Consider the following 14,145-nt stretch of genomic DNA (forward strand, 5'->3'; position numbering starts at 1 on the left):
AACAAAACAGTCTCAGAAAGTTATAGTTAAATTTGACAAAACCTCCCTTTAGGGGCAACCCCAAAGCAATGTTTTATTAGGGCCCAAGCCTTGAAAAGGCGAAGGCCCTATTGTTTTCCATGGGATTATTATTTATTCTTCTTCTTTATTATTATTATATTACTACCTTTTGGGCACTTTTGGGGGCCTTAACGTGCTCAAAAACTCTTGAAACTTTGCACAAATGTCAGAACCCGCGGCCATTAGGGCCCGACTGAAGCTGGGACCCGGGCGTGGCAGGGGGGCTCGACAGCGCCCCCTGGAATGGGATTCAAAAACATGTCCATATCTCAAACACGCTTGCATGTAATAATATGAAACTCGGTACACGTATAGATCTCATCGGGCCGAACAACTTTCGTGCTCTAAGTTTTACGCCAGTCCAACAGGAAGTCGGTTATTATGGGCTGTATGGAAACGCATGTTCTGGCATTTGAAACACTTGTCCTAGAGAATTCATCGGATGACCACGAAACTCGGTGTGCATGAAGTCAAGACATGGAGGATGATAAATTGCGAGGGGATTTTTGATATCTCGAACGGTTTGGCCGTGGCGAGGAAACGAATTTATGGCGAATATTGGAAACAGGAAGTGTGTTATAACATCCTCATACATTAATTGATCTTGATGAAACTTCAGCAGTGTGTTCGTTGTAAGAGGCCGATCACATGGATGTGACTATTGTGAGTCAAAGTTATAGCGCCACCAACTGGCAGCAGGAAGTGTGTCACTTTCAAAATGCTTTGAATTCACCCTCTTATTTTTACCCGATTTGCTTCAAACTTCATCTGTATAATGTAAACACACGACAGATGTAGACCTGTGAAAGGATTATTGATATCTTAAATACTGTTGCCATGGCAACGCTTTAAACTTTTATATTCTTGTTGGGTGCATTTGAGGCTCTTAACATGCTTCAAATTGCATGAAACTCAACATGCATATCAGATTTATTAGGTACTAGGCATGTGTGAAGTTTCAGAAACGGGCGCGGTGGAGGGGCTCAGTAGCGCCACCTTTAGTCAAAAATGGGGTATTAGTTTTACCTACAGTAACAAAAATCGGTATTTATATTTATCTCCCCGAGCCGGACAACTTTCTAATTTACAGTCATTAGCTCCGACCAACAGGAAGTCAGATATTTTGGTTTGAATGTGATTTGATGGGAATTTTGCCAGTCTCTCTCAGTGTCTGTGTGTGTGAGAGAGGAGGGGGGCTTTATTTTAACCCTTTCTCTGCTGTGTGGGACTTCTCGGGCACTTTTGGGGCCCTTAACGTGCTCGAAAACTTTTGAAACTTTGCACACAGGTCAGAACCTGCGGCCATCAGGGCTGGGCTGAAGCTGGTACCCGGGCGTGGCAGGGGAGCTCAACAGCGCCCCCTTGAACGTGGTCCGAAAAACTTGGTCCATATATCAAACACGTTTGCATGTAATAATATGAAACTCGGTACACATATAGATTTAATCGGGCCGAAGAACTTTCGTGCTCTAAGTTTTACGCCAGTCCAACAGGAAGTCGGCTATTATGGGCTGTATGAAAATGCATGTCCCTGGAATTTGATATACTCGTCCAAGAAAAATTATCCTATCGATACCAAACTCGGTCAGCATGAAGTCAAGACATTGAGGACGATAAATTGCGGACGGATTTTTGATATCTCGAACGGTTTGGCCGTGGCGAGGAAACGAAGTTATGGCGAGAAAAGAAAAACACAATGTGTTATAACGTCTTCATACATTTATTGATCTTGATGAAACTTCAGCAGTGTGTTTGTTGTAAGAGGGCGATCACTTGGATGTGACTATTGTGAGTCAAAGTTATAGCGCCACCAACTGGCAGCAGGAAGTGTGTTACTTTCAAGATACTTTTGACTAAAGTGGGTGGGTTATTTTTACCTACAGTCACAAAACTCGGTCTGTATATTGTGCTTATCGATCCGGACAACTTTCTCATTTACAGTCATTAGCTCCGACCAACAGGAAGTCAGATATTTTGGTTTGAATGTGGTTTTGTCTCTCTCTGACAGAGTTCCCCCTGCCATTCTCTGTGTGTGTGTGTGTGTGTGTGTGTGTGTGTGGGGAGGGAGGGAGGGAGGGCACACACACAGACAGCCCCCCCCCTTTTCTGTGTGTGTTTGGAGGGGAGCAGAAAGACTCACACTGATGCAAGCTCTAAAGCAGACTTCTTCTCGACAGTCAAAGCGGGGTTACGTTATTGCCCGTCGTGCACAGGAACCCGAAAGGCAACGGGGTGGCGGCTTTTTTTATATATATATATATATATATATATATATATATATATATATATATATATATATATATATATATATATAAATAAATATAGCTGCAAGCAGCGATGGAGGGCCCAAGCCGGTGGCAGCGCCAGCCCGGTGCCTTTAGTGTAACTAAAGGCACCAGGGTGGCGGTGCCACCGGCTTGGGCCCGTAATCGCTGCTTGCAGCTATATTTATTATTATTATTATGTATGGTATTATGTATGGTATGGGTTTTATAGAGTCAAATTATGTCAAGCAGCTGTCAAATGGCCCAAATATCGTTTTTAATTAGATCTAAAAATGTAATTTGAACTGAAAAAAAGAATGTAAAAATGCTACTGTTAAAAATGTTAAGTATTTAATTATTTAAAAGTGTTGATTATACTGTAAGTAAGTTGTTTAATAAATTCTGTGAAATACTGTAGAATTAATGGATTCTACACCAAGCTACTTGAAGTCCCAAAACCATACATTTTACAGTAAAATTACATAATGCGATGTTAAACCATTTACGGTATAAGATAATTTACATTTAAGCAATTAACATACTGTAGCATTTAAATATTTTTTTTTTTACAGTGACTGATATGAAATTAAATATAAACTGTATTCCGTGTTGTATTATAATCAGTATAACGTAATATAAAAACCGTTAGTGGTCAATGTAAGGTTCTCACTAGTGTATAGAAATTATCCTGCTGTGAGGAAGTGATCCTGGTTCAGTTAGTTTAATTTTTCTTATTCCCATCTTATAGTGTCCAAATACATAGTGCAATATATCAGTCTAAAAGTTCCTGCCTGCTTCCACGAATATAAGGCACATTTACTTGGCTAGACTTGGTCTAACTGTGATGTTGATCTCTGCTGATGTGATGGCTGACGGCAGTGTGATTTAGACTTCCACCTGAGCAATCACAGGTGGTGTGACTGAGGCAGACTGATGTGTCTGTGTCTCAGCTGTAAGAAGCTTGGCCTCCAGCAATAGACGCTATGAGTCATCCCTAAAGACTCTGACAAGCATTGAAAGGAGTCATCTGTGGCGTGAGGTGATATTGTAAGAAAGGTTGATTAATATTGGGTAACTATAAAATGATTTATTGTATATTTTCATTTAAACTTTTTAAATATGTTAATGTTTAGATATATACATACATACATACATACATACATATTTATATATATATATATATATGTTTTTGTTTTAAATTTCAAATTTTTGAATTTATTACTATTTCAATTAAAGAAAAGGATTTCTAATAGTTTTTAATTCTATAACAGCACTGGTATTATACATCATCATTGTATTTATTGTACTTTGTATTCCTATATACTGATTTAAATATTAAAAAATGAATTTATATATTTATTATGACAGTTAAAAATGACTTACAGTAATTATAATCGCTATTGAAAATAATGGGGAATTCAAAAATTCTAAATATGCTGCTACATTATTTGAAGGGGGAAACTTTATTTTCTTCTTTCCTGTCAGTTGTCATGAGTTGTTTACTAAGGCATTACTATTGCTCATTCTTGAGGTTAGGGATTTGCACAAATACTAATCATTGGCGTGTAATTGTTTGTGATATGGACATTAATGATACCATAAATCATTTGTCTTACTTATCAGACTTATGGCTGACAAAGTCGTGCAAAACAGTATAAAGTGTAAGTGTTTTAAGGCTCATAGTTATAACACTGAAATGGTACCCCAGTAAAATCAGAGGTTGTCATAAACTCTTCTTATCTGTCTGACCTTACTGTGACCGGCTCGCAGTCGCACGGGGAAAGCTCGTCTCACCACAGATTGTCTTATCGTTGTAAATATCCTCACAGCCACACACTCGCATATCTGTTACCGCAACTTGGCCTGGAACACTTCAAACTATCACACCGTCAGTGAGAGGTCACAGGAGAAAGTAGGCCACAAACAGGTCAGTCTTCCCACATTTAAAGCAATGCAGTGGTGCCATGACCCCATATACCACCAGAGGGCGCTAAAGCAAAACCTGCATCTCTTTCAACTTCAGTCATAACAAGGCCAATTTTAGCTCTCAAGTCTGACAAACAGTCCTTAAAAACGACAACAGCTAAATGGTGTAAACGTTTCATCTTTGTAAACACGATTGAATGAAGCGGCATGTCCTTTGTTTTTGAGACGTAAACATTTCTTTGTTTTGTCTATTCACAAGTATGTGTTCATTTACTTTATTTAGAGTTAGAACATTGGCCAGAGTGTCACAACATGTCCAGCTCACATTTCACATCAAAGTCAAGAAGAAGAAGATGAAACGATTTTTCAAATGATCTTCTACACATTTTCAAAATAATGTCTACACATTTATCTTTGTAATATTGGCATTTCCCATCATTTTCAATAGCGATTAGTATCATTACTGTAATAGTAATTTTGGACTGCCACAATATTTTATTTATATTTTTATATAACTGTTAAACATTTAAATTAGTATATATAGACAGTGAGAGAAATACTATGATGTTATTTAACTGAAGCAAAAAACTGAAGCTGTGGTTAACTGAAGCAAAAAATATTACAAATATGTTTTGTTCATTTAGATTTGTTTAATTAAAATTAAATACATGAAACTTAGACTAAAAAACAAAAAATAGAAATGAAACTAAAATAAAGCTAAATGGAAATATTAAGAAATTAAATTAAAATTAAAACTAAATATACAAAATAGCACTGATTAATAGTGTTAATCATATATAATAATTTTCACATTACAGTAATGAGTACCCGAATGCTTAAATTGTTATAAATACTGTATGTCACACTAATGATTTAAAACGGAATGTTTTTAAAACCGGCTTAATTTTCTCTAAAGAAAAAAGAAATTCATATTTATTTATTTTGATTTTGGAATGAAATATGTGCATGAGAAGTGAGATTCACTAATTAAGAGTTAAACATACAGTGGCCCAAAAATATTATGAGTTTTAAATATCAAGGCAAATATATCATTATATAACAATATATCATTATAAACTAAGATTTTCAAGAAATTATCTAAGGTTTGGAATTAAAGTCAACATGAAACAAAAGTTGAAATAATCTTTTCTTCTCTATTGTGACGTACAGTATATCCGAGTAAAATGTCTTCTCAAAAAGAAAACAGAAGGGGACTTGATTTTGTCCATCAGGAATTGTTGTTTGCTATTGCTGTAATTTCATGTAATGCGACAGATTGTCCTACCCAGAGGCCTGAACGTGGACAGGTACCCAACGGGTAAACCTCTAATATTTAAAAGTAACGGGTAGAATAATATTTATGTTGTCATTTGCGGTGCGGGTTGGGAATCAATAGACTCAATTCTGTACCCACTGGGCAAATGCTTTCAAATGGTCTCGTGCTTATTTGTGTTCACGATCTGTAGTCTGAAGGCCGTCAAGGTTTCTAATTACATCGTGATCTGCAGCGTTGAGTATATAGCCAGACGCGCTGTTGGGCTGCGCGTCTATTTTCTTAAAAGCATTAACTCAGAATGCCTAATGGGAGTTTGATTGGTTGTGTTACATGAGAAAATACATATGTTTTGTCAATCTATTTGTTGTGATTTAATGTGGGTGCAGTTCGGGTCACGGTCTTTGTCAAACGGGTGAGGCATGGAATTAAATTAGTGCTGCTAAAATAAAAAGTGTGAATCATAAAAAAAATTGTGCTGCTAACTATCTCACAGTAGCAGACAGTGCTTGTGCTTCTCCGCATCAAATATTGGGGTTGACGGGGAAAATATTTATTTGGCACTCGCCCACTAATTTTTAGCAAATCAGGTAAAGAGGTGGGAAAACCCCTATTTCAGTTTGAAGATGCCCAAAAATTGGGAAACACCTTTTTTCGTTCTGCAGAGACCTCATACTCATCTCCCTAATATAAGACCATCTCTGGGGTTTACCAAACAGGACCCATGCAGGGCTCTGGGCCTGCCATTGCGTCAGTAAACACATCATCAGAGAAGAGAAAAGATGTCGCTGCAAGAGGGAGGGGAAGTTATTTTGGTTATAGATTATGAGGACACATGACAAAAAAATATGTGCATGGATTAGGGGTGTGCAATATATCGTCTACGAATATATCAAAATTGTTGTTTTAACGATGTGCGATCTGACATTATCGCTGGTCCCTCACTTTAGAAATACACAATCAGAGAGTGCACGCATACACTACGCGATGTAGTCCTGTAGGTTAGACTAGTTGCCGTGCGCATTCACTGCGTGATTTAGTCTATTAAAATTAATTTAGAATGCCCACAAAATGCAAGAGAAGGAGACAAAATACTCCTGTATGTCTTTTTTATTTACATAGTTTAATATAGTTATTCACAAAAAGTTAAAGTTTCTCCAAATACTGTATAAGCATGATTACAAATATGACATTAATTTTTTATACAACAGATCAATAAACAAGAAGTTAATATTTAAGTGACTTACATTTTAGACGCAATATTGCCTGTTTTAGCTCTGTTTTGCTTCTGAGCAACACATGGTGGTGTTTTGTTAGTGAATGAATCAGTTTTTTTAACGAATTGGTTGAATGAATGATTCAATGACTCACTTATTAGTACAGTCAAGTGCTTCGTTCCTGAATGAATCAGCCGTTTGAATGAATCGGTTGAATCTCAATGATTCACTCAATAACAGTGACTTGCTGCCACCTACGGACGGATTTCACATTTAAAGTATCTTTACATTTTTTGAATGGTTTCAAATAGCAGTATTCAATGTTTTATTTTTAAAAAATCATAACATTTATTTATGTTTTTGTAACTGCAGGTTAAATGCATTCATGTCCCCTCCTCTGAGCTACATTAAATTATCTAATATAATGCATTAAAAATATCGAATTATTATTATCAATAAAATCCCAGAAAATATCGAGATATCAAGCGTAGCGTTAGTTCTGGCAGGTCACATTAGTCAAACTTGCATCAGCTGACTCTCAGCTGATCCTCTACCTATAGGAATACGACGCCTATCACCATATATATATAAGCTCCTTCAGTATTATCAGAAGCTATCGAGTTTCTCAGGAGCGAATTACCCTCCTCCATCCCCAGCTCCTCCTCTCGCCCAGTCAGGATTTGGCATTCTGATTCCCCTTGAATCAGAATAAATTCTCAAATTATTATGTTGTACTTAAAAATCTGTAATTAAATATATTTGCATACATTCATGTTGGTTCTGTTCTGTTTACCCCAAGGGGGGTTATTGCTGCTCTCCCTGTTTTTATCCATGCTAGGCTGCATGGATGCGCAGGGAGTTCTCACCCAGAACGGAACCATATCGCCAATCCAAACTGTATGCTAATTGTCAATCATATTTGACGATAGTGGTCCTGACAGAAATACATTTTTGTCAATATCGCACACCCCTAGCACCGCTAAATAATATATAATAGACACTGAAATATGTGCATGACTTGTGAAATTCAACAATTAAGAGTGGGCCAAAAACATTATGAATTTTAAATATCAAAGCAAGTGGCATTCTTTTTAAACTAAGATTTTCAACCAAAATATTTTACAAAAAAGACTTTGTGTAGGCTATTTCACACATTTCTTCTGGAGAAGAACTGACCTCACACATCCACTTAAAAGCAAAGTGACATCAGTGATGTGATAAGTTTTGATAAAAGCTCTAGAGTTGTGTTTGATGACACACTTTTGATATTTTGTATTTACAAATTAAAGTGACTTGAGAGTCCAAATACTTTGGTGGTGTTGGTTTTACTTCACTTTTGCCCACTCAGCCGGACATTCCCCACACCAAAACCACCCCGGATATTTATAGACCGCACCGCAGACAGTTTGGGAAAGAAGGGGGGTGTCTGACACATCTGCTGAATATCTGCTAGACTGCGGGGTCAGCCCAAGGTTAAAGCCTCTTCAATGCCTGCCTTGATTGGTCGTGGCTGGCACTAATGAGTGTGTGTGTCTGTGTGTGTATGTGTGTAATTCTAACCGCCTCTACACACATACAGTCCCATTGAGGGTAGAGCAACCTCTCTCTCTCTCTCTCTCTCTCTCTCTCTCTCTCTCTCTCTCTCTCTCTCTCTCTCTCTCTCTCTCTCTCTCTCTCTCTCTCTCTCTCTCTCTCTCTCTCTCTCTCTCTCTCTCTCTCTCTCTCTCTCTCTCTCTCTCTCTCTCTCTCTCTCTCTCTCTCTCTCTCACCACCGCCATTGTCAGCGCCAGTCTCCCCTCCCACCGCTCCTGTCTGTCTGTCTGGAGCTGCTCCCCTCTCGGAGGAGGGAGGCGCAGGAGGAGGTGGGCTGTGAGCCTGAGACCGTCATAGAAAGCCATTCTACTGAATGAAAGCAGAGGAAAAGGCCGTCAAGATGCGGGGAACGTATTTACCATAGTCTAGAAGCAGAAAATGCGTCGGAGAGAGTCGTGAGAATGGCATGAGACGCGCGTGCACCGAGACCGCAGGCTGCTGCTGTGGAAGTGTTCCTCAGTTCATGTGAGGGCCGCGGCCGGCGGCTCTCTTTCCCCCGTCCCGTCACTTCCCCGAGCCCCCATGCGAAACATCACGGTCCCGGACAGCAGCTCCAGCAACAACAACAACAACGCCGCCAACTCCAATGACACATGCTCCTGCAACTGCACCCTATCCCAGCCACAGGGAATGGATATATGTAAGTAGGGCGGGTTTTTCTGAGCCGTTTTCGAATGCGGAGGGAACGCAAACTGTTACATCTGATAAATTTTCGGACGTGTACTGAATGGAAATATACTGTTTTTAACCTACCGTACTCGACTCACCCTGGTGGCAATGTAACAGTTTTAAACTCAATAATTTAATTCGGTCTGCATTAGAAAACGAATCAAATGTAACTGGCAGTTTCGAATCCGTTATGGAAGCTGTGCGAATGTCAAACGCGAACGTATTAAATATTTATCTGAGTGTAAATGTCATTCTCATGTCTAATTATTACAGCATTTGGCCGTTATTTCCCACTATCTTACTTGTACACCCATTGAATTTGTCTGTGGCGTATTAAACTATTCGTTCAGCCCCCCCAAAATGCGACGTGTTTGTCAAAAACGACTTTTTGATTAGCCCCTGTTGTATGTTAAACAGCTTGACCAATTAAATATAATAATACAAGTGAGTGTTTCTGATGACTCGTGCGTCTGGGAGTGTTTGGCACTGGAACACAACTCAATGCATCAGTGGGATATTGCTGGTATTGCTGTGGGGGCTGCGCACAATATGGCAAGCCGTTAAACATTTATCCCCGAAAACGAACTGGTGTCTGTTTTATGTTAGAAGTCCTTATTTCTTAATTACGAGTTAGGTAATGCAATAGTGATTAGTATAATTTCCAATTTGTCACTAGTACTAACTAGATAGCTAGCACGGATTTATGAGAAACAAATTGTGACTAGCTTTTCTTATCTCGTTAATTACAGTTGCTTTTTTATAGTTATGCCAGGTATTCTCACTAGTCAGAATGGATACTTTGCATTTCAGATAAAATCTTACTTTGTATTGTAAAACATTTTCTAGTTACAATTGGAATACACTAGCTCCTAATAAAGACACTATTAGACGCTAGCGTCTAATTCACACCAGGAAAACTGTAGTAGATTTTCTATGTTGAATTCTATATAGTAACTTCGAATAGAAGTACTATTAGAACAAGTATTAGTACATAATGATAGTTACTAGTAAATTTGTAGAAAAAAAGGTAATATTTGAAAAAAATGTTATGGACAAATGTTCAACTAGCTTGCCACAGTGCACACATTCTTTAACTATATCCCTTCTGTCGGGTTCCCAGACAAACACACCTCTAGTTGTCCAAATGTGTTTCTTCCCTCCATTAATGTATTATTTAATATATTAGCATTTATGCTATACATGTGAACTGCATGTACTTAATGTGATAATACTTTGTAGAACCTCTTGTAATTGCCCCTTGTTGTTTAACATGGAAGCTGTAGGGTAAAATGTTGCTTAAAATCTTAAAGCTGTGTGTACGTCCGCTGGCGTTGTTGCTGGGAATTGGTTCACTGCGGTCTGGAGCGGGCAGCCAGTCAGTCAACCCTTCCCCCACTTCAGCCCAGACTGGCTGAGACTCTGGGCTGTCTGAATCCACAGAGGACAAAAGGGCCTGTCATAATCAGTACTCGCACTGGCTATTTCTGCCGCAAATGGGATGAATTATTAAAAGTAAACCTTCATATGAAAGAATTGTCCCTCTTCTCAAAGCCCCCTGGTATATGGCACTGATGTCTTGCCCCAGAAACTTTTCATTTGCTCATGAACTTGAATGGATTTCTGTTCTGTAAGATGTATGATGCATATGCAGTTTCCCTCAGCTAGTGAGGACTACATAAGAGAGAAAACAATATAAATTATAGTTTGTGTAAAGAATATTAAGCATAATTTAGAAGTTTGCATTGTTTATCAGCCAGTTTGAATTTTTGCATTATTTTCATGACAGTTTTTTTAAATAACAATCCCCCATCAAATTTTGCATACCGCACATCCGAAAAGATGTTTACTTTGGAGGGTTTTTTGTTGTTGTTGTTGTAAAAATAGTGTGCATTTATAACATTATGCTTTGTGTTATATTACCTTGGGATTAAATGACAGAAAACTAGTTAACGCTGCTGTGTGAGTGTTCTAATACAGTGGCTAAGGGGGGCGATGGCAAATTCTCTTCTTACCAACATAATCAATCTCTCAATGTTTTTTTTTCTCTTTTGTAAAGACATAGAAACACAACTATGATGACTTTGAGATTTATAAAGGGTCTGTGGTGATTCACAACGTCATAATACAATGAAATAAATTATTGTAATACAATACCTGTTTAATTAAAATCAGCATAAATTAAAGGTCTTTTTTGTGTGCCTTAAGACAATTAAAACAGTTTGCTTAATTGTCATGAAAATGTCACAATGCAATTTTTTTATTTTATTTATAAATTTCGCTCTAAAATAAACTTTATTTTGAGATGAAATATGACCTTTACTCATTCTTGACGGGTTTAAGTAGATGCACTTAAATTTTAATCTTTTATTCATTTGCCTACTCATGCTTGCTGAGTGATTTTGGCACAAATTATGTGTATGGTATTTGTTCCTGTTCTTATGTTCTTATTCTTGAGGCATACCGACTCTATATATGTGTGTGTCGGCACATGAATGTGAGAGCATTTGTGGTTTCCGTGTCTGTGCTGTGGTGTTCAGGACGGGCCATGCAGACAGTGGAATGCTTGGTGACTTGGCGCTTAGATTCTACTGCAGTGCTGGCTGCATTCAGGGGCCGGAGATCCAGTGAGGCTGGAAAACTGGGGGAGCCACTGTGACACAGCAGACACACCTTTCAGGGCTCAGCATGCAAAACTTGCCAGTATAATCAGTGTCGTATTAGCCTTAGCATTTAGCACACATCAAACGAGTTGAATAGATTGCATTTTCTTCTGTGTGTATGTTATTGGATTCTAGGAGTTTCCTTCCCTGTTGTCTTTTCCTGGTCCGGCCCCATATTGTTCTGTCTGCTGTTTTAGGCACAGTCTACATCTGAGGTTTTGCGAGCTAAAGGCTGCTTATCTTATCTGACAAAGGCCTTACACCATACGGCTATTTCAAGTGAAAACAGAACACAGCTATTAATAGACCGCCGTGTATAACGGCACTGTTGCATAGCTAGTCGTGCTGCATGGAAAAAGAAATGCGTCTTTCTTTCTAGCTGTCTTGCTCTAACTAACAAATGGCTGCACACACAGGGTTAGCGTAGTCCATTTCCAGTGGGGCAGTGGCCAAAGTCAAGCTCCAGAATGAAGAAACAGGATATTGGACTGGCATTCGTCTCACTAGTGTGCTGCGGCTCGTATGTAACGAATACACAGGGGACAAAAACACCATCCTCGTCAATATCTGATCTCTGCATCAATTTGGCACCTTTTTTATTTTCCACTGGCGGGCCGAAGCTTGGCCCAGACTAGAGGGTGAGGCCTGAGACGGTACACAAGAGTCGAGTGTTTATTGTCAGAGGCCAGAGGTTCTGTCTGTGTTGTTAACTATTTATTACAGATGCTGGCTTTAGAAAAATGGTAGTAAAAGTTTAGCGTGGGAGGATGTTGTGTTTTTAAGGTCAATTTAACATGTTTTAAAATGTCATTAAAGTTTACACAGTCAGCTTATGGTCATAAGATTATATCTTGGGGTTGAAAAACATTGAGTTTTTAGACATACTTTTTCATAATGTAAGACATTTTTTGCATGAATAGCCAAATTCGGCCAATATCGATAATTTTCCACTTATTTTGTTATAACTGATCAAATTGGCTGTTATATTATAAATGAGGGATGTACCGTTTTCAGCCTACGGTTCGGCACGCACTTGCACCTCAGTTAATCTCAAATCTAACGAGGCATCGATAATAACGCATAAAACAGACATTCAGCTAATGTATCTTTCTGTCGATGGATGTGCTCCGCATGCGTTTCACGAGAGTAGCGGAGCGGTCCAATCAACTATTAGTATGTAAATCTATTGCTGACATCACAGTTCCTCACATGTTGGTGTGTTGCAGTTCGGCATGGCAAGCGAAGGAGACAAGTCGCTTGTCATATAAATATTCTGGGGGGGAATACAAATAAACGTGGAATAAACAGTCACTCTTTGTAAACTTTGTTCGATGCGAGTGCCATATGCTCTAATATGAACACTCATAAATGCTGTCATTACCCAGGCGTTGATAGTGCGCGAGCGCAGGTGAGACCAAAACAGCACACATTGCCTTCTGTGTTTAAACAGGCACTCAGTGCTAATTTGGACAGGCACAAAACAATAACGAAAGCACTGGGCAGGGCTCGACAATAAAGACTACCTGATGGCCTGGGGCCAGCGTGAAAGACGCTTGGGACAGTTGTCGAAAGAGTCACTGTCCTGATTGGGCCAGTGCTACATTGTCACAGAAGTTTATCATTTGCGCGTGTTCTTGCACCAATTTAAACTGAAAAACTGTGAGAGAAGATTTGTGTCCGCACACATCCGAAGCACGTACATGGAAAGCCACATCTCAGACAGCACGTGAATACTAAATTAAGCATTAATAAGTCTTATTGCACTTGAACAGACAAATTCACACAAAAATTGGCAAATGTCCATATTGGCGAGTATCCTAGCCAACATAGTCAGTTATGTATTAAGTGAACGTAAATCGTCGAGAAAGACAACGCACGTGTATCAGTATTTTGGATCCGTGCATTATGTCTTAAAGTGACAGCAGCCTAATATTCCTGCTGCTGTCTGTTTTTAATGTTAACCAAACAACAAAAGACAAAGAAATCACTCACCGCTCTTGATTGAATAACTTTTGTAAGTTTAACTTTATTACTATTCATCTTTATTTAATTTATACATTGTATGATTATATGTTAGACCTACCTGAAAAACCTGAAAAGCATTGTTTATTTTATTTGTATCTCTATTTGACAGTAGTCTTTTTTTTCTTGAACATAGCACATACCGAACCGTACCGAAACCGTGACCCTAAAACCGTGATACAAACAAACCAAACCGTGAGTAATTTTACACCCTTATTAAATATATACCTTTTTGACTTAAAAAAAAAAATAAAACTAGTCTTGCTAGTGAACCTGATGCTTCACATCATACATAGAGACCAATGACATTGATTCAATGCATTGACCAGCGGTGACGCCATTGACAGGATGCTACGACAAAGATTTTGCTTTCCTCTTCGGACATGGCAAACTTTTTTTTTAAATTAATATATAACTTGACCTGTAGAAGTATAGACACAGGTAATCACATACATTCAGTC

The 14,145-nt window shown here is 38.5% G+C and overlaps 1 protein-coding gene across 3 annotated transcripts in view; it reads left to right on the forward strand.

Moving 5' to 3' along the window:
- Positions 1-14,145, forward strand: part of ldlrad4a (low density lipoprotein receptor class A domain containing 4a) — a 102,729-nt gene that overhangs the window by 68,635 nt on the left and 19,949 nt on the right. The window contains exon 1 of one of the 3 annotated variants that reach the window (XM_079591523.1): positions 8,542-8,973. The exons of the other annotated variants lie outside the window; for them this stretch is intronic. Coding sequence (XP_079447649.1) covers positions 8,856-8,973 — 118 coding nt within the window. The 5' untranslated portion in view covers positions 8,542-8,855. Of the gene's footprint in view, positions 1-8,541; positions 8,974-14,145 lie in introns of those variants that run through there. 3 annotated transcript variants of the gene reach the window in all.

This window comes from Phoxinus phoxinus (genome assembly GCF_949152265.1).
Source record: "Phoxinus phoxinus genome assembly, chromosome: 19".
In the NCBI taxonomy this organism is placed as follows: domain Eukaryota; kingdom Metazoa; phylum Chordata; class Actinopteri; order Cypriniformes; family Leuciscidae; genus Phoxinus; species Phoxinus phoxinus.